This window comes from Anoplophora glabripennis, unplaced genomic scaffold, assembly GCF_000390285.2.
Source record: "Anoplophora glabripennis isolate ALB-LARVAE unplaced genomic scaffold, Agla_2.0 scaffold348, whole genome shotgun sequence".
Classification (NCBI taxonomy): domain Eukaryota; kingdom Metazoa; phylum Arthropoda; class Insecta; order Coleoptera; family Cerambycidae; genus Anoplophora; species Anoplophora glabripennis.
This window is the reverse complement of record NW_019416574.1, coordinates 183249-204759: the sequence shown is the minus strand read 5'-3', so window position 1 is coordinate 204759 and position 21511 is coordinate 183249. Positions and strand designations below refer to the sequence as shown.

At 30.7% G+C, this 21511-nt stretch overlaps 1 protein-coding gene across 3 annotated transcripts in view; it reads right to left on the bottom strand.

Moving 5' to 3' along the window:
- Positions 1–9627: 9627 nt before the first annotated feature.
- The window catches only part of LOC108910222 (alpha-actinin, sarcomeric), a 150260-nt gene continuing 138376 nt past the window's right edge, over positions 9628–21511 (bottom strand). For all 3 annotated transcript variants that reach the window (XM_018714773.1, XM_018714772.1, XM_018714771.1), the window contains 4 exons: positions 20301–20385; positions 19575–19806; positions 12793–13201; positions 9628–9831 (listed from right to left, as the gene is read on the bottom strand). In XM_018714773.1, the coding sequence (XP_018570289.1) occupies positions 9673–9831; positions 12793–13201; positions 19575–19806; positions 20301–20385 (885 nt within the window). In that variant the 3' untranslated portion in view covers positions 9628–9672. The remainder of the gene's footprint in view (positions 9832–12792; positions 13202–19574; positions 19807–20300; positions 20386–21511) is intronic.

Here is a 21511-nt window from a genome sequence, read left to right as displayed (position 1 = left end):
AGCACTGTAAGAAGGGTCTGTTTTTTTCTTATACACTCTCACCATTTTGAATAAGGAACTCACTAGGAAGTGTATAAAATTTAGTCTGATATTTAGGTAGGTTGGTATTTTAAAGATTTTAACACTGTTTTTATAGTTTACTTTAGTCACTGTTTTTATAGTTTACTTTAGTCACTGTTTTTATAGTTTACTTTAGTCTTTGGTAAGTAATTACACTATTTTTGGTTCATACACTTCTCTTACTAGCCTGTAACAATAAAGATGTTAGGTTATATACTAAAAAGTCAAGAAGGAGGAGCCTGGGGCAAATGTAATCAGTGATTACATTTACCCCAGTCTCGCGATTACACTTACCCCATATGCGCATTTCCCTGGGGTAAATGTAATCGCTGGTATAACATTTTTTGTTATTATCCAGATCCAAATCTGACAGCAGAAACAGATTCCTTGTTGAAAATTACCTAAGGGAGCAAAATATTACAACTACATAATAATATTTGCGGTTGTAAAAAAGAGATGAAAATCGCAAAAGACACTCACAGAATTAGTATAAATGCAGACAAAATAAAATAAATAGTGAATACCTTGAAACTGGAACTAAAAGTGGTTAAGAAAAAGTAATGTCGGTATAAAAAGGGTAATATTTTCGAATTTTGAATAAAAAAACTTCCAAAATGTTATAAAAAAAATTACAAAGGGCCTGATTACACATGCCCCATGATTACATTTACCCCACTTCACCCTACTGGTTTTTTCAATCACTTTTTTTATAAATTTAGTAAAGATATTACAGAAAACCAAAAAATAAACAATTGGGCTCAGGTAGCAAATCTGGTGTTGAATATCCTTGTTGGAACAATTCGGAGTTTCATTTAGAGTTCTTTAATGCTTTGCAAAGCAATGGATGTAAAAGTAAATACGTAGTACCTTGAAATTAATTTTTAACTTGGTACTTGGAACTTACACTACGCTCAAATTCATAAATACATATCAATTTTTTCTATATTAATTCTTATTCAGTTTTAATTTAAAATTTATTAAAAACACCTAACAAAACCTAATGTGCTTTTCAGAAATATGTAACTTGAATCAAACAAGGATCTTTTTTTCTAAAAACATAAGTTGAATGTGTTTAGTTTTTTTCAAATTGCAATCCACATTAATTTTTAAGATGTTAGCGCACCAAGCAGCAAAAGCAGTAAGCTCCGAGACAAGGTAATTTTGACCTTGGCGCTTGTTTTTACATATTCATTTGAATAACATTTGTTTTATTTGCCATTATTATTAGTAATTTTGTTGTTAAACTGACTTTTGTGTTATTTTATAGGTATCAAATATTTCATAATAAATACATTTTAAGGCAAGTATTTATGTCTACCTTATTTGTTTCTAGCATTACAATTTAATGTACATTTTATTAGGTTATAACTATGAACTTATCCATTGTGGAATACATTTGCTATTTACATATAATAATAATAATAATTGTAGAATAGAAGTAGTGGTCATGGAGTACTATATGGGAAAATTGGGCAAAACGATTTAAATTTAGAAATTTATTCATTGTGTCTGCAAATTATTGCCCTTATTAACAACCCTCATGAAATTCAGGGTGTATTGTCTATCGACAATCATATTTTGAAAATTTCTTCAGTGGTTTGATGAAAACTTAATTCTGGATTTTTCTTGGACCATGAAGAGCAATCTTGAACTGAACAATAATAGTTTGACAGTTTCTTCTTTTTATTCATAACTGTTGAAGTTTTTTTCACACTATTTTTTAAAATAAGTGTTAAAAAAACAAACACTAAACACAGTTTTAAATAAAATATAAAACGAAATGTCACACACAGAAGAAATGTTTACCTTGTTTCGCTAGTATCACTTGATACCGCCAGAGGGCAACTCTTAGCTGCTTTCGCGAATAGATGACAAGAGAAAGGGATACATCTAGGCATCTAGATATTAACACCAAACTTAATAATAGATATCAAATACATCGCTGACTTCCTAATAGAATGTATTAAGTTTTAATCAGAGACATTCCTGTTTCTTGAAAATTACTAGAAATATTCAAAGCTTTAAAATTTGATCACAGATAGATTTCAAAATTGGGAATATTCCTATGCCCGTCTTTAGGAAAAAGTCATTTATTTATTAATGTTCTATTGTTCCTTGAATTTATGGTAAAGGAAAACTAAATTCATTTGAGCCCTAAGGGTAAGATGTGCAGTGGCAAAGTAGTGAAGGGAGGAATGAAACCTTTACCATGGTAATACTGTCTGTATTTTCCCCTCATTCCACATCAAATGTGCTCTCTTGATTTGTGAAACATTCTTTATAATAGAAGCAGCATTTTAAAACATTGATCTTTTTTAGAGACAACATACCAGCGAAATAGTGTACTTATATTCTTTTTGTTTTTAATGGTATCAAATGCTAGTCACTGGTAAATTATTTTCAATCTACTTAGTACATGATCAAAAAGCAACATGTTAAATTTCTCAGAAGGCATTTATTTAATCTTCAATTTTTATATTATTTCTTTCAAAAAACCGCTGTGTTATTATTCACTTATGCCAACATAGTTTTCAGTTTGAGAAGCACTGGTGGGAAGCCTCTTTAGGCATCGTCTTGTGGTCTATTTGCGTTTTTTCCTTTATCTCATCTATTGCCGAAAAACATTGTTCTTTGAATATACATACTTATAAGTTTGGGAAATAGAAAAAAGTCACTGGGCTATGTCTGGAGAATGGTGGTTGCAGCATCACAACAGTATTATGTTTGGCCAACAACTGTTGGATAAGCAAAGCGGGTTGAGCCGGTGTGTTGTCATGGTGCAAAATCCACGAATTGTCTCTTGTGTTCTTGTCACTTTCTGCTGATTGCCTCACGCAAATTATACAAAAGTCGTAGCTACTCCTTGTTAACTGTTAAAATTTGTGATAAATGCCATTATAGTCGAAAAAACGGTTAGAAGGACCTTTATAGCCCGGGAGCCAGTGACCTTTTTTGATGACCAAAAGAGCAAAAGCTGAAAAGTTTTCCTATGGGGGAGTGTAGTTGCGACAGCATGCCACACACGTAAAATAATCATTTAAAAAAACTAATACTGCAAAGGCTGAGACTTTGTCGACATGTTGATTATGTTATAAACAAATGAAAAAACGCAATCAGCTGAGCTGGGGGTTATACCTCAGTTTTTCACCTAAATAAGTCAAAAATATGCTCTAGGTAAACTGATACCGCAAAAGCTGAAATTTGGTAAAGTAATAGTCATCTTAATCAGTTATACGAAAAAAATTGTCCGCTGAAGTTTTTGCGGTGTATAAGTGCTCAGCTGATGAGTTGAAGGTGCAGCACATCATTATGCGCGCGAGCGCGTTACATCTTTGACTTTATAATCTGAGCACTTTTCCTTCACTAAATATAAAGCTGAACATTTTTTTCATTTAACTTACTAAGTTAGCTATTGTATTACCAAATTTCAGCTTTTGCGGTATGAGATATGTATTATTTTTTAATTTTTTAAGTTTTACTAGTAATTATATAAAAATATACATCTTTTTTTGAATATTTATTTACAATAAATGTTATGTATGAAAGAATCTATCTATTATCTATTTCATCACCCTCAAACTCATGGTCGCTGAGGTCAATGTCGATTCCTGCTATTTCTTCCTCCACGTAAATATACACAGTGTTTGTAAATAAGTGCAAAATATTTTATGGGGTAGTTGCTGAAGTTATTTTGTGAAAAAGTCATATAAACATAGGTCGAAATATCCTTCATTTTCGAGATGGAGTGTTTAAATTTCAATTTTTTATCTATTTTTATTAATTATTTCAGTTTTAAAGATATTGACTCGAAATTTCATGGTTGTATTTTATTTGGAAATATTGACAGCAACCTACTATACTCCACGGTCGAAATTATAGAGAGTGATTCATCGCTAGCTTTTGGACTAGTAAGGGGGATTAAGCGTGCCGGGAACGAAAATCCATTGGCGTGTCTGCGTAAAAGGCAACAAGATATAGAAAATAATGAAAAAAGATAATAAAACATAACATCTAATATTTTTTACGGTTTGCTATAACAGGCAAATCCATTTTAATTATTATAGCATTTTAAAACGCCCCAATTGTGTTTTTTTAATTTATAAATTTATTATAGCCATGGAATTAGACCCCTCGTCTACGCTTATGCTATGACGTTTCTCAGGACAGGTTAAATCAAGTCCGTTTACACCCACTAAAAAAGCATTTCCCTATTTCCTACCAAGTGCAAAAGACAGAGATAGAATATAGATCGACGTTCAGTGTAACTCGGTCTCTAGACGATTATAGATTCTATCGATGTGCTCGCGATAGCGAGCGGCACAAAGATAAATAATATTGAACCGTATAAAAATCATTTTATATTTTATACGCATTATGGTAATAGTGTTTTTATATTATCTTAGTCACTTTTTATAATTTCGACCGCGGAGTATGGATAATAATGTATGAATAGAAATTAAAAATACACAACTTGCAATAAAATATTGTGTTATTTTTTTCCTCAAAACGGTACATCGTACGAAAAAAATTGAAGAGATCAATTTCATTCAGAATTGATGGTGGATTTCTGATAAAATATCAAAATAGGAAAAAGTCAATGGCGTATCATTTTTGTTTATTAAAAAATGTTGGCATTCTCACACGAACACCACCGGTGCAAGTAGATATTCGGATCACCCCAAAAATATACATTTACCCCTCTAAAGTGTTTTACAAATTTCGAGTCAATATCTTTAAAAGTATTTGAAATAATTAATAAAAATAAATAAATAATTTAAATTTAAACACTGTATCTCGGAAACAAAGCATATTTGGAACTACATTTATATGAACTTTTTTTCGCAAAATAACTTCGGCAACCACCCCCTAAAATATTTCGCACTTATTTACAAACACCTTGTATAATAATAATAAAAATAATAATTATTATTATAATTATAATAATTGTATTTTACAAATGTAAATGAAATAATAAAAAAAATTACACTTAGATAATGAAATTTTAGTACCTATAGAACGAAATATATTAGTATTATTCTAACCTGCACTATTTTTTTGCTCATCCTCAATAATTATATCTCCAAGGGAAGAGGGCAGCCATTTGAAAATAAATTTGTCACCCTTCTCTTCCCAGCCGAAATCAGTCGGATATAATTCTGTTGGGATCTGAAGATGGACATGTGCCCAAATATTTGCAATGTATGTTGTCCGCAGCAAATGTTGATGCAGTTCAATTTTATGTTATGTATACATAAGTATTTAAATGTGAATATTTATTTATTAAAACTCTTTAAACTGAAAAACTCGTGAAATCATTTATTGTAAATAAATATTAGAAAAAAGTTGTATATTTTTATATAATTACTAGTAAGACTTGAAAAATGAAAAAATGATAGATATCCTACCGCAAAAGCTGAAATTTGGTATAAGTTAAATGAAAAAAATGCTCAGCTTTATATTTAGTTAGAGATGGGCAATGGGAAATTTTCCGTCCCGGAAAGTTTCCAAAACGGAAATTTTCCGAGAAGAAATAATCGAAGCTTGAGAAATTTTCCCTGGAAAGTTTCTGAAAAAATTTCCATTGGAAATTTTCTGGGAATATTTCTAACAATTTGTAAACTTGGAGCCAATTTTACTTCTAACTTCTATGAACATATACAAAAAATCGTTGGTTAATTCGGAATCGTTAATTTCGGATTTTCGGTTAATTCGGAATACCAGAAGACCATATTATCCAAATAAGTTAGAAAACACTTACACTTACTTATTTTAATCTTTGTTAAGTCTACAATCTACATAACAGAGCAATACAAGACTCATAAATTGCCTCCTTTTCAAATTTAATATGAATTTTGATAGTTGAACCAAAGTACAATTATATTTTAAAACTAGTATAATTATTTAATTTATTTACTATTTGTTTGTTAATAAAGATAAATATTGAATACTGTATAGTGTTTACGCACTGTAACCCTCAGCATGTAATTTTTTCTAACGGATGATTAATACATAATTTATATTTTTCCAATATTTATACCAATATAAATAAAAATTTATATAAGTATTTGGTCTTTTTGGAAAGCTGATGGTATGTAGAACACAATACCAAATCCAAAAAAAATTTTTGAAATTTTCGGAAAATTTCCGGAATTTTCAATGGAAACTCCAGGAATTTTCATAGTTTGGGAATTTTCCCATCTCTATATTTAGTGATTGAAAAGTGCTCAGCTGATACAGTTAAAGATGCAATGCGCCCATGCGCATGGTGATGTGCTGCACTTTCAACTCGTCAGCTGAGCACTTATACATCGCAAAAAGTTCAGTGGACAATTTTTTTCGTATAACTGATTAAGATGACTATTACTTTACCAAATTTCAGCTTTTTTGGTAGGTATCAGTTTACCTAGCGTATATTTTTGACTTGTTTAGGTGAAAAGCTTTAGAGTGGAGGGTTATGCCTCACCCTCCACTCTAAAGTCAGCTGCGAGCTGCGAGGTCAGCTGATTGCGGCTTTTTACTTTGTTTATAACATAATTAACTTGTCGACAAAGCCTCATCTTTTGCGGTATTAGTTTTTTTATTTTATTATTTTACGTGTATGGGAGGCTGCTGCAACCACACCCCCCTGGAACTGCACGAGATGGAGGTCGATTCACTTGCTAGTGATACCAAATGAAGTGTAGGAAAAATTTTCAGCCTTTGCCAAATGACCAACTCGAAACGGTTGCTGGCTCCCGGGCTATTACACTTGACTGGACTTGACGTGCCTTTTTCAGTCTTGGCTCTTCAGAAAACTTCAAGTGAGACGATTGAGCCTTTGTTTCGACGTCATAGCTATATACCCATGTTTCGTCACTAGTTATAACTAAGGATATGTAATTTTCGTATTTATGAAATAAGTGCGAATAAATGCGAAATTACGGAGAAAATCTGAATAAATGCGAAAAATGAAAATAAATGGGAAGCAATATGCTTTTGGTAAAACGAATGAGGCCTACAAACACATTGGTACACTATTTTGTCCCTCTATAGCTATTGCCGGGCAGGATAGATTTCTTAGTCGTTTTTCCAAAATTCCATCAAAATTCCATTTTTTAAAAATCACAAAATGAGCTTATTGATGATAGTCACTTTCATCGACAACTCTTAGCAGCAGAAGCTAAAACAGACACTCTTGATGATCTTCAGGTTTTATGGGCAATTAAATACATTCACTAAAGGACCCCGCAACTATCCTTATGAAAAATCCGTCCCAGTCGAATGATACGAAACTTTGCTGAATGATAGTCCCCAATATGTCGATAAAAAAAGTCCATGGGATTTAGGTCTGAGAAACTACTGTTCTGAAGCTACAGCCTTCTGAAGTTATCAAATCCATGTGCTCGATGACTTTCAAGTCAACTTTTCTGAAGGTGCTTCAGTTATTTTCTGAAGACTGAGGAATGCTGCAGATATGCTGATTACGGATAAGTGTTCAGCATGCCAAAAAAACATAGGATATCGCTCAAGCAGTACGTGTCGCTATCGCTGTTCTTCAGTAGGTGCTTCACCGATTTTCTGAACACTGAAGGATGATACAGATATTTTGACCACGAACTTTTCAGCACACGAAAATACATCAAGAAACAGCCAGCTTGGTCACTTTATAAAGAAATATTTGCTTTTACTTGCCCGCAAATCATTGGACTTGATGGTCATCGAGCATGTGGATTCGATAACTTCAGAAGGCTGTAGCTTCAGAACAGTAGTTTTTCAGATTTAGGTCCCATGGATTTTTTTGATCGACACGTTGAGGACTATCATTCCGCAAAGTTTCATACCATTCGACCGGGACCGGTTTTCCATAAGGATAGTTGCGGGGTCTTTTTGCAAAAGCAGTAATTCAAAGTTTATAGAGTCCTGTAAATAGTGTTGAGTGGAGTGATTTTTCATGTTGGTTTTCAACTAACAATAAGACTATTTGATACATATATTATACTTAAGTTAAATTTAAAAATGTTGCGCCAATATTTTTTATAACGAGAATTTCTTTTATTTTACAACTTTATTATTCTGTTGTCGACTTGAAGATTTGGTTTTGGATTTAGCGACTAAATGCGAAATTTTGGATTTGTTTTTTCAAAATTTGATTGCTTTTTTTTGCAAAAATTATATATCTAGTTATAACACATTTGAGCATCAGCAAAGTCAATAAACATTTGTTCAGCGGTCGTTATATGCTGCTGTTTTTGTCTTCTTGAAAGTTCAGCGGTTTTGGAACAAATTTTGCTGTACTCGTTTCATGTTCAAAACATTCATAAAAATTGCTTCGCATGACCCATATGAAATTATTTCTTTAACAATATTGCGATTGGTGATTTTTCTATTAGCAAACACAATCTCTAATTTTTTGGACATTTTCGTTATTGGTGGATGTGTTAGGACACCCAGACCTCATGTCATCTTCGATGTTTTCTTGGCCTTCCTGAAAATGGTTGTACCACTGTACTGAACTCGTTCGTGGCTGTGACATTTCCGTTTTTAACACAAAATTTTAGGCAAACTCTCTGATCTGACATTTTGCTACACAAAAAATTGCCAAAAACACTGAAGTCTTACTCAATCGCCCGCAAAACAGAAATTAAGCATGGCAGCTGCGTAAAAATTGACCAGCACGTCACTAACAGTGTTATCAAAACACAAAAAAGAAACAACTCGATAGACGAGACACAGCATGCTCAATTTGAAAATTCTCGTTACTTTTTGATCAAACCTTGTTTATTAAAAATCAAAATGGTGGGTTTAAGAATTCCATTACATTTTCACACCAAATATCACAAGATACTAGTTTCTTTACAGCAAATAAAAAAATTTTTGTATTTAGTTAGTAGTAATTTAATATTTTAGAAAATGTGTACATTATTTTCAAAACACCCTGTATATCAGTACATAATTGACGGCAATGGCTGTGAACACTTAGCCGTAAGAAATTAAAAGTCAGAAATAAATAAGTTCTTAAATCAAATATACTTTATTTTTATTTGAGACTTTATATAAGTTAGTATACTTTGGGCAAATAAAATATATTGTACATTATTAAATAATAAACTCCAACCAAAAAATATATATGTATAATAATAAAAGCTCTTTATTACGTTTAAATTTGAACTAAAACCAATATCGAGCCTTACAATCTAAAGCAATAAAGAGCGTTTACTTTTTTTTAAAATAAAATAAATCTGTACACTTCAAGCTTAAGTAAATAAATAAATATCTGCGCACTTGCAAAAAAAGTACATAATAAATTAGAAAAAGGGTCAAAAATAAAAATTCGAAAATCCCAAGCAACTCAAATATATAAATTACTGAAAAATCTGATTACAATGAAAAAAGAAAATTAAAGATTGCTCGGTTCAACTTGAGTCTTGCGTATCAAGTCGTCGTTCAGCTGGCAAGCCTATATATCAAGACCAATAACACTAAAACTGATATGTTGGTTTAGCATTACAAGTTCCTGTCAGAAAAATAAATAATTTATACTTATATGATGAGTGGGAGAGAGGGTAGGGCCGGCAACCCTATTATGGCTTCTTATTATCACCTCAGTACGAGAGGTGTCAAGATATGATTTTCTTAAAGATCTGATTCTCCGTAGAGGGCCGTTGAGAAGGACATGTAATCCAGAGCTCCAGGTATTCCATTGGGTCCCTTATAAGGCGGCATGCGTTGGATGCAGTATTCCGCTTGATCTGGAGGTAATTCCCTTCGGAGCTCATCAGGTAAGATATATGGCTAAAAATAAAAAAAATGTTAGGAATACTTATATTCTTATATATGTATATGTATATGTTCCAATGGCAGCTGGTGAAAATTAAATTAGCCATATTTTGATAGTAAAGCATGAGAAAAACATTTTGGAAGTAATTGTAACTGTGCAATAGAAAATTAAATTAAGAGAGAGTTGCTTATCTTAAAACCTCGACTAGGGTTGCACATATATTTAGTAAAAATTTTTTTTATTGAAATTAACTGAGATATGCAATCGGTTTTATTTCTTACTTTTAACAATATTCTAATTCTTCATAAAGTTACAGCATTATAAATATTGAAAGAGAAATAGAAATATCTAAACTTTCATAAATGATTACAAGCCATGTGACCAGTAATTTTATTTCCTTTTTATTTATTTTGTGTTGGCAATTAAATTTCAGTAAAATAAAATAATAACATCACGATTATATTAAAATACAACATTATGTTTCACCGGCTGGTGATTAGTAATTATTCACAAGAACCAATCAGCGACCAAATTGGACCAATCAGCGACCAGCATTCAACCAATCAGCGAACTCATTATCTCGAGTGTATAAGTAACAACTTGTCATTGTTTATTGTAAACAAATCACTAATATTGGTGATTTAGGTATTTTCAATTGACAGTACCAGTGTGTGTGCATTGTTGATTGTCTAAGCTCGGTGGTAACATGGCTTGTAATCCTTTATGGTTCTGGATCTACGAGTTAATTAGGAAAAAAAAGATGTATTTATTAGCACAAATAAGTACAACCTTTTCCGAGAAATCACGATTGGCAATCCCTGGTTTAAATATTTATTTTACAAATTTTATTGGAAATCTTTTCATCATTAATGTTCTTCACAGTACAGAAATCATCCCTTAAAAAATGGTATTGGTCCCATACATTGTTGTCAAAATATGACAACTTTAATATTCATCAGCTGCTGGTATTGTCTAGAGATGTTAAGGAATAAAAATCTGTTCCATTTTATTCGAGAAACCAATAATTATTTTTTAAATTTTTATAAGTTTCAGGTGACATCTGAATAAATCAAAAATAATCCTAAAACTACTCCTTTTATTAACAAAAATTATAGGAATTTTTTGATTTTTTTGTTATTGTAATGAGAAGTCCAAAAATATACAATATAAATACAAGTAGATAAATAAAAATTATATAGGCCAGGATTAAGTTCAAAACTTCCAGATGTGGCTGTTGCTTGAGGTAGATTACATATTAGTTAAAATTGTTCGAAAATAGTTGTGCTATTTGCAGGAAAAATTAAAAAGTGCAAAAATACGCAACATATTCTTTTCTCACATTTTCCAATCTAACTTTGTAAATATGTAGTTTAGAGAAAAACCATTACAATGAAATTATTTGTTACGAAATTTCCTACAAGATTATTATTTATTAATTAAATTATTAATTATTTTTACAGCCGCATGTCAAATTTTGTTGCCGGATAGCCAAAACAGCACAAAAAAAAAGTTATGAAAATCGAGGTAATCTTGCAGCGTTTAACTGACAGGTAAGAAATTGTCCAGTTCTACTACAAATATGGATTAAAGTTTTACAAAATGAAATCCTAAAACCCAATCCAAATCGGCCTTATAGTTTTGGCATGAGGCAATTTGTTTATTAATTTCAGTGCAAAATATAATTTTTTTTTGTACATAGTTGGATCTATTAGCTATCATATAGAATCATTATAATATCAATTTTCTTTTTTTCAACAACTTTTGGAGTGATTTTAAAAGTTCCAAAAATTTTTATTTTATAAGCAAATAATTTTGTGAAGCAGTTTTGCGAGGTTGCAAAATATGTGAAAGTACTAAAAAAAAGTTCTTTGAAAGACCCTCAACTTGGAAAAAAAAGAACGTTCAAATCGGTCTGAGATATCGAGTGTCAAAGGAACAAGCTTAGCTGCAAAACTATGCATAATGTAAAAGCAAAATTTTAATTTGGTAGGTTTACTACTATCGCATATGTACTTTTTGTAGGAAAATTATTGAATTTGAATATTATTAAGCCGACCATCAGAGCGGCAAATCCAGAGGGGAAGGAAGGAATTATATGTATGTTGAAATGGTGCATTCAAAACGAGCGCATGCACTTCTTGCGCAATATCTCGGCTTCTAAGGCTCCAATTTTGATTTTTGATGTCAATTTAAAAAAAAATCAATTATCAAGATTTCATTATTATTAATTATTAGGTACTTAAAATTTCACATATTTAATTGTTATTAAATATGCATGTAAATAATAATATTGATGGTAGATATACATTGTTCCCTGTTATTAGCTATTAGTTTTAATAATTACATAGTACGTAATAATGTTTAAAATCTTGAAATTGTTATTTGATGTGTAATTTATTGTATATGATATAGAAAAAAAATATTTGATATTTATGAAACATATTTCACATTTTCTATTTGTATCAAAACAATTTTATCTTGTAAGAAATTTCATAACAAACAATTTCATTAGTAATGTATTTTCTGTAAACTGCACATTTACAAAGTTACATTGGAAAATATGAGAAAAAATACATCATTTCTGCATATTTTTGCACTTATTAATTTTTCCTTGAAAAAGTAGAACTTTTTTCCCCAACGCTAACTTATATTTTCATTGTATTTCTTTTTTTTTTACTAATATCTAATCTATCTCAAGCAACAGCCATGCCAATATGTACTCGTAGCTCTCCTGGACTAATATTCCTTGGGTCAAAGTAAGAAAATAATTTCTATGAGCATTCCAATTAAGATTCCAATATCATAAATGCTTTGTAAAGGAATATGTTTTGAAGATGCATTTATTGGTTTACAATATACATATTTGTAAATTAATGCCTACTGGTATTATGAAAGAATTTGAATTGTTGAGATTTGGATTAAAAAAGTTGCACTGGAATATAAAACATAACATTATTTACTGAAGTAGCACTCACCTTGTCAGCTGCTAATATGCGGAAACTGTCAATGACCTGTTCTGCAGTGTCCGTGTCTGTGCTCTCTCTGGTCATAAAATCGAGGAAGGCATCGAAGTGCACAAATCCAGTGTTGTTAGGATCAACTACCGCCAAGATTCTGTGGAAGTCGATATCGCCTTGTCTGTCCTTTCCGATGGAGTAACCAAGAGATACAAGACACGATTTAAATTCTTCTGGGGTTAGGCGGCCTAGCCTGTTCTTATCGAAATGGTTGAAAGATGATCTGAACTCATTCAGTTGTTCCTGTGTGATACCCTTGGAGTCTCGGGTAAGGATCTGGTTCTCTACCTCATTGATGTTACGATTGATTGACGTCAAAAGCTGCTCCCATCCTACGCGCAAAGTTTCCATCGTATACTGTGTATACCTAGAGGAAATCATTATTTAATTTAGTTTAGTTATCTACTTTAGATGCCAAATGGAATAATTTATTACAAACTATCAAACTCTGTATGACTAATTCTAAAGAAAATGTTCTAACTATGTATATAAAAATACACAGGATGTTCTACTCAAATATGTAAAAATATGTACGGTGTTCCTTAAAAAAAAAAACAAGTAACCGAATCATTATGATTAACGACACTAAACTGACATTTAAGCATTTTTCAGTAGTGTCCATCATCCAATTTTCTGTCATTGTTTTATTGTTTCCTTTTGCTACAGTAAATTGTACATATTTCACAGCTAAACTTTTTTGACATTTTGTCGAATTAGTGATAAGATGTAATAGAAACAAAATTTTGAGATTAATAATATTTTTACTTCAGCACGCATTATGGCTTGTACTGACGAACGATCTTAGCTGTTGCACTAGGTGTTGCGAGTATAATTCAATGCCGGTTGGGGCATATAGCCCACGGAGTAGTTGTTTCTCGCAACAAGGACAATTAAAAAAAAATAATTCAAATTCAGTTTAGAATGAATTTCTAAAATATATTAACTTCGAAATTTTTTTTTAAATTGAGATTTAGTTTACATCTGAAAATATTCATTTTTAGGCCTTTCAGATGAAATATGCCATAAAGCTTTAAAAAAATTGCAATTACATCCGTGCAAGGTAATTTTGCAGGAATTACTTCGAATAAACTATAGAAGATGATTACGGTATTGTGTGGTTTCTAGAAAACATCAGTAATAATTTATAGAACCTTAGTCGCAGAAAATCCTCACACGTTTGTGGAAATCAGTTTACATTCCTTAAAAGTAGGTGGTGTTTGGGTAACGATATCGCAACACTTATTTTGGAGCCATTTTTAGCGCAATTAATCTAACAATGAGTTGCAAGTAAGTTACTTTAAAAAAAATTGAGTAAATGTACATATTGGCAAGAGCAAAGTTTTAATCTTTAGAAGAATTTTATGATTTTATTTTATGACTGGTTAGTCAAGGGATGCGGCCAGTCAGTCAACGGACCTAACTCTTAGATTTTTTTTTGTTTGGACATCTGAATAGTATTTTTAAAACAGCAATGAAAATATGCATAGGAGAGTAATTTATGCATACTTAGTGGACACCATTTTGAACATAATATATAATGTTTTTTTTCCTCCTTTTAATAAATTTAAAAGCTTTTTGATGAAAAAAAAGTAGTATTTTTTGTAAGTATCTTATACTAAATTGTATGTATTTATAGTCCAAGCATTATACAGAAATGCTTACAGAAATTATTACCTGGACAAAAAATATGACAATATAGAAAATTAAATTTTAAATTGAGTTTCTTGTTCTTTAAACTCGATCCAAAATGGCGAACATGGTTAAAAAAAATCGCAAAGTTGCAAAAAACGGTTTTTCTAAAATAACTAAAAGCACCAATTGAAAAATTTTAAATGAGAAAGTTGTAGGTTTTAAAAAGATCTATTGACTGATTTTTTATAAGTATCGATTGCTTTGTTACTTTTCGAGATATATCGAAAAAAACCGTTAAAAATCTTCTTTTCTCTTCTTCTATAACTCGTTTACATCTACGTTCCCATACTTGCTATTTACTGCAAGCATAGCCCGCGGCAAGCCAAAAAAGTACATTTTTGAAAAATTTAAAAATATTAATTATTTTTCGATATATCGATTTTTTGAAAAAAAGGCGCTCTCGAAAAATTGGCTAGATCTTCTCAGCGGATAGTCCTACAGTAATGATTTTCGGTTTATTTTCTTCATAAAGTTATATTATCGTGCTGCTAAAAAAAAATTTTGACGATTTTATTAATTTTAAGAATCAAAAAATAACTAGAAAAGTTGCACTTTTTTTAGGTATGTTTTTTTCAAATAACTATTTCAATTTTTATTTTATGAAAATGACTTTTAAAGAAAGAAACTGCTGACATTTTTTCACAAATTAAAAAAAAAAAGTTTTTCTACGACCTTCTGGAGCCGAGATAATTTTTTTATTTAAAAAAAATTTAGAGGACGCAATTAACATTTTACAGCGATGCTCTTGATGGAGGATTAAATAATTATATTTTCAAAAAAAAAAAAAATAGTAGGATATGTTTACTTGAATTTTTAGTATTAGTAATTGAGTAATAAACTGAAGGGTGCAAGCGCTGAGTGCGTCAGCTGGACGGGACGGAAAAGTAGGGGAAAGCGGCGTTCGCTCGCTCTGAAAACTAATACGTGCAGTCTAAATGGCTCGCGCTTGCAAAATCTTTGATATCTCGGCTTCTGGACCACGTACAAAAATTCTTTTGTACTTAATCTGGGGTAGCAAACACGAATATTATAGTCATTTTTGCCTTACAAGCAAAATAGTCTTGTAAATGTTTAGTTTTTATTTAATTTACCGAAATGAAACAAGAAAACACAATTAATGGAAAAATGATTGCTCTTTCAGGTTTTGAATCAAGTTTCATGTTAGACATACAGGGTAAAAAGTTATTAACTAAATTTATGGCAAAATTGGTCGTAAGTGGCGCCCTCTATGAGCAATGCTGAAATTACAACACGCATCTTATTCGTCGCCTAAAAAAATATAGTTTCACAAATTTTCAAGTTCCTAACCTACATATTTTCAGAATAATCGCAAAAAACCATTTCACGTGTAGTATCTTCAGCTTTCGATTTTCCCATTGTTAATGAATCACCCTGTATATGTATATAGTATATGATATATAGTATAGTCTATATGATTTATAGAATGTGGTATATAAATCATGTAATATATAATGTATGATACATAATAAGTGATATATGGTCAATAATAACGGAAAACTGAAAAAAAAAGTTTGTTTTAAAAACTAATTTAGATCAAATATGAAAACAGTAAGCAGAAGAAGCCACTAATTCTTCTGATTGTCATAATTTGATAAAATATAAGTACGTCTTGAGAAATTTTTATCGTAAAACTATAAAATAGCGCATAATTTAGAAACTTTTTTTGACTGCACTTAATCGTGCTAATTGTTTACTCTAAACATCTACCAACTTGAATCATAGAAGAACGGAGATGCGAAAAATAATTGTAAGATTCGATCGACTTACCTGTAAGGAAGATCAATCTCAATTATTTGAGCATCGTAGTTCTTCTATGATGGGGCCCACCCGTCACTCTTTTTTTTTTACCCACAGCGCGATTGGTTCGGTCACAAAATGAACTGGCTGGCTATCAATAAGTAGTAACGGACCGTTACGAAACACTTTTTCCCTTTAAACCTGTGCGTGCGTCATGTATAAGTGAGACCTACCAACTTGAATCATAGAAGAACTACGATGCTCAAATAATTGAGATTGATCTTCCTTACAGGTAAGTCGATCGAATCTTACAATTATACAACTATGTATAAAATATCTATAAAATTATTACAATGAAAACTAAGAAGAACTATACAGGGTGTTTCTAAAATAGGGTTCCAAACTTCTGCTCCGTTTATAACTCATTAAAATAAGCCAAAAAGTTCCTATTAACATGTGCCCTAAAACGCACCTTTAGGAACTTATATGCCCTTAAAAGGGCTCAAACAAAACTGTTTTTTTTCTGTTATTGACAAAACGGTCGCAAATAAATAAAAAAAAAATTATGGGTCTTACATAACTTTTTACGTTAAATAACATGGGCTACTCCGTTCTTCGACATGCAAATCATATGCATCCCATTTAGGTTGATGAAGGGGGTTTTCGGCACGTAATTTTTTTTATTTCAATTTTTTTACAATTTCCTCTACAGATTTATAAAATCTTAACAATTTTACGTAAAAAATATAATTTTTGTCAAAATCGATATTTCCAATGGTTTTCGAGTAAATTGAATTTGAAAAATACTCTGCTCTTTCAGTTATTAGGCCAAAAATTACAAAAATCTGTTTACCATGGCAAATAAAAGACTGACGTTCAACGCTTAACAATTTAAGTTATTGATAAACTGTCAATTGAGCTTTGCAGTGTTTAATTAGTAAAAGTGGTGAGTGGAAAATTTAAGGTTTTGTTGGAGCCCTTTTAAGGTCATATAACTTCCTAAGGGTGCGTTTTAGGGCACGTTAATAGGAATTTTTTGGCTTATTTTAATGAGTTATAAATGCAGCAGAAGTTTGGAATCCAATTTTAGAAACACCCTGTATAGATAAAATTATTTATCGAATGAAATTCTTCTTTTCTTTGTCGGATTGTCTTTAATTAATTAATTTTCTTGTTCGTCGTCCATATTTTCGTGAAGAAGTATATAAAAGTAAAAAAAATATAAGTTAAATAAAAACTAAACATTTACGAGACTATTTTGCTTCTAAGGCGAAAATGACTATAATATTTGTGTTTAGCTATCCCAGATTAAGTACAAAAGAATTTTTGTACATGGTCCAGAAGTCGAGATATCAAAGATTTTGCAAGCGCGAGCCATTTAGACTGCAAGTCATCAGTTTTCAGAGCAAGTGCGCGCCCCCTATTACTCAATTACTAATACTAAAAATCAAGTTGATATCCTATTATTTTTTCTTTTTTTTGAAAGTATAAGTATTCAATATTAACCTCCATCAAGCGCATCGCTGTAAAATGTTAATTGCGTCCTCAAAATTTTTTTTAAATAAAAAAATTATTTCGGCTCCAGGTCGTAGAAAAATTTTTTTTTAAAATTCTTGAAAAAATGACAGCAGTTTCTTTCTTTAAAAGTCATTTTCATAAAATAAAAATTGAAATAGTTTGAAAAAAATGTACCCAAAAAAAGTGCAGCTTTTTCAGTCTTTTTTTGATCCTTAAAATTAATAAAATCGTCAACATTTTTTAACAGCATGATAATATAACTCTTTACGAAGAAAATAAACCGAAAGTCGTCACTGTAGGGCTATCCGCTGAGATCTAACCAATTTTCGAGAGCACCTTTTTTTCAAAAAATCGATATATCTCGAAAAATAATTAAAATTTTTAAATTTATCAAAAATGTACTTTTTTGGCGCCGCGGGCTATGCTTGCAGTAAATAGCAAGTAAGGGAACCTAAATGTAAACGAGTTATAGAAGAAGAGAAAAGAGAAGATTTTTAACGGTTTTTTCGATATATCTCGAAAAGTAACAAAGCAATCGATACTTATAAAAAATCAGTCGATAGATCTTTTTAAAACCTACAACTTTCTCATTTAAAATTTTTTCATCGGTGCTATATTTTTTTAGTTATTTTAGAAAAATGCAAAATTTTTTGCAACTTTGCGATTTTTTTTAACCATGTTCGCCATTTTGGATCGGGTTTAAAGAACTAGAAACTCAATTTAAAATTTAATTTTCTATACGGTTATATTTTTTTTGTCCAGGTAATAACTTTTGCAAATTTAACATCAATACGTGACAGAATGCTTGGACTATTAAGATTAATATCAATAATTCATGTCAATCTTAAAGGCAATTTTATTTAATTACATCTATAACCAGCACTATATAAAAACAGCAGTATCACAGTTAGATAGATTTTTACCCAGCATTCTACAAAAATTTTTTTGAAAACAGTCAAAAAATAAAGTTACAGGCTTGTATCACATTTAAGCGCAACATCATGAAGTGCTCGCCTAAAGATGTATCGAATTTGATGAAACTTGGTGATAGGACATTTTAAGGGATGCTGAATAAGAATACATAATCTGTTTTTTGGAAAAAGAATCATTAATACCAATTGGCTGTTTTGACATAAAAAAACACGTCCTAGTTGGCCGTATATTGCATTAATAAAACAGCAGTATTGCAGTTAGATAGTTTTTTTACCTTACATTCTAAAAAAAAATTTTTAAATCGACTATAAAAAACAGGTCCTAGTTGGCCATGTATTGTATTAATAAAAACAGCAGTATTGCTGCAGTTAAATAGTTTTTTACCCTATATTCTAAAAAAATTTTTGAAATCAGCCATAAAATATCACATCACATTTAAGCGCAACACCCTGTATATTACAAATATTTCAATTTTCCTTTATTCATATTTCTACTTTGCTGTGCTGTGGAGACCCTGTTTGACATTGAGTAATAGTATTATAAATCTAAAATACTATCAAATTTAATAGAAATATTAGGTGACTACTAGCTACCGTGCTAAAGAAAACAATTTTCTACTTTGCTATATGCTATTAATATGAAAAAAAAAGCAATACCTTTCCTCCTCGCTGCCAGGAAAAAGAGGTAAAAATATATTAGATTAAACCAAAATTAATTATTGTTCTAATAAATAAAAAAAAATAGAAAAATATTTTTGATTTCATTATAATTATGATTTAAAAAAATATCTCTTCGCAAAAAATTAATAATTATTTAAATAAAAACTATTTTAGTTATACCTGTTTTCGAAGATCATGCTCTCCTGGACAGCTTGATGTATCTTTTCTAACTCCTCAATGTGTGGTTTGTATGCGTATACGCCCTGTTCATACTCCTTAAGACGGTGCAATTGATCTTCAAGGGTACCATGTAGTCCCATACCGATAGCAGTAACCGCATCCAATTGACGTTCAATCCATGGACCGACAGCGTTGGCTTTTTCAGCAAACTGACGCCTGAGCATTTCATTATCTATGTGGATAGTTTAAGGAATTTTTCAAATTTATTGATGTTTTCAAAATTTATAGGAAAAAGAGCAAAAATTTAAGTAAATAAAGTGAAACCTACCACAGAATAAAAGTATAGCCTTAAAATTTTGTTTCCGGTAGGAAAAGTTGAATTTGTTTTTACACATAAACTGTACAAAAAAAGTTGAATACCAACATTCTTGGAGAAAAATTATTCTGAATGATGTAATCTTTATGTTTGTATATAAAAAATTAAGTTGATGGTGGTTGTTCAAAAACAAAACAGTGCATAGAAAATCTTATTCTAGACAAACTCCCAAACCGACAAACATTTTGATTTCTCTAAAGAAAATTATTACGCATTAAATTAAGCCCAATTTAATCATCTCGTTACGATTTCCAAGATAGCAATGTTATCGCATTCAGTTCAAAACACCTTGTATATTTTTTTGATAAAAGTTATGTCATGTTGCATTTTCAAATTACTAAAAAGGATACTTTGTTGTTTTCTAAGTTCGGCCTGAAGAGTAGCATCCCTCTGTGGCACCAACTGCCTAACTTCTCCCCATTTTCTGGTCAAGTCCTGCAAAGAAATCACCGTTCAACATATTTTCAAAAGTGGGGTACAATAAACCGACATTTTACCTCTAGTTCACCACCAAATCCTTCCTTATTTATGCACAAAACAGGTACAAAAAATTTAAATTGATTAAATTGATGATAATGATGAAAATGATGAACGGTGAATAGGTACAGTAATAAGGAAACATTTAAATAAAAAATTGCAATGAGTTAGACTAAATGGTGAATTAAGTTTTATGTGGAGGGTCTATAACTTGAGCGGCAAGAGAGCAACTTGAAAAATTCTCAACCTAACTATGAAAGAATGTAATTAGTGCCTTTATTTTAAATTAATTTTTCAATATGGCTTCTTTAAATTTCTATGTTCTTTCTCTAGCAATGTTCTATGTTTTTATGTTGTACCAGAAATAATTTTCTTGATCTTCACAAACAAATTTACATTTGCTACTAATTAGTTCATTTGATGAAAAATCGTTAGTAAATAAATATACCGTTTAACTAATAAGTATTATGGGAAACAACCGCCTGCCTAGCATTGACGTATACCCCCAAATATATAGTAGAATCACCCGCCATAAACCGGTTTTAAACTTATTGATTTTCATCAGGATACTAACAAACGATTTAGCTATTTGGATGTTTATGTTTCCCATATCGAGGCTTTAGTACGAAAACATGCTATCTCAGATTTCTGTTGGAAAACATGGTATCTCAAATTTCAGTTGGAAAGCATGCTATCTCAAATTAAGTTTGGAAAACATGCTATCTCAGTGTGACTAGAAATTTAAGTTGGCACATTGAATGATTGAAACCGTGCATTTATAATAAACTTATATAATATATTTTTAAAAAAGTAAGAAATGATTATGTTCAGGTACACTATTTATTTTATTTTTTTTTATTCAACATTTTTCAATTAATTTTGTTAAGTTACTGTTATAAACGACAAAATTGGTAATTAAAAAAATAGAATAATATGCAGTATCCTGCAACACTTACATTACTCGACGTTTTTTGAAATAACAAATTATATAAAAATAGGGTATACCTTACTATATAAAAATGTTTGTTATTACTAAAAATTATTCGATTTTTTTATCTAATTTATAGTCACTACTCTTACTTTT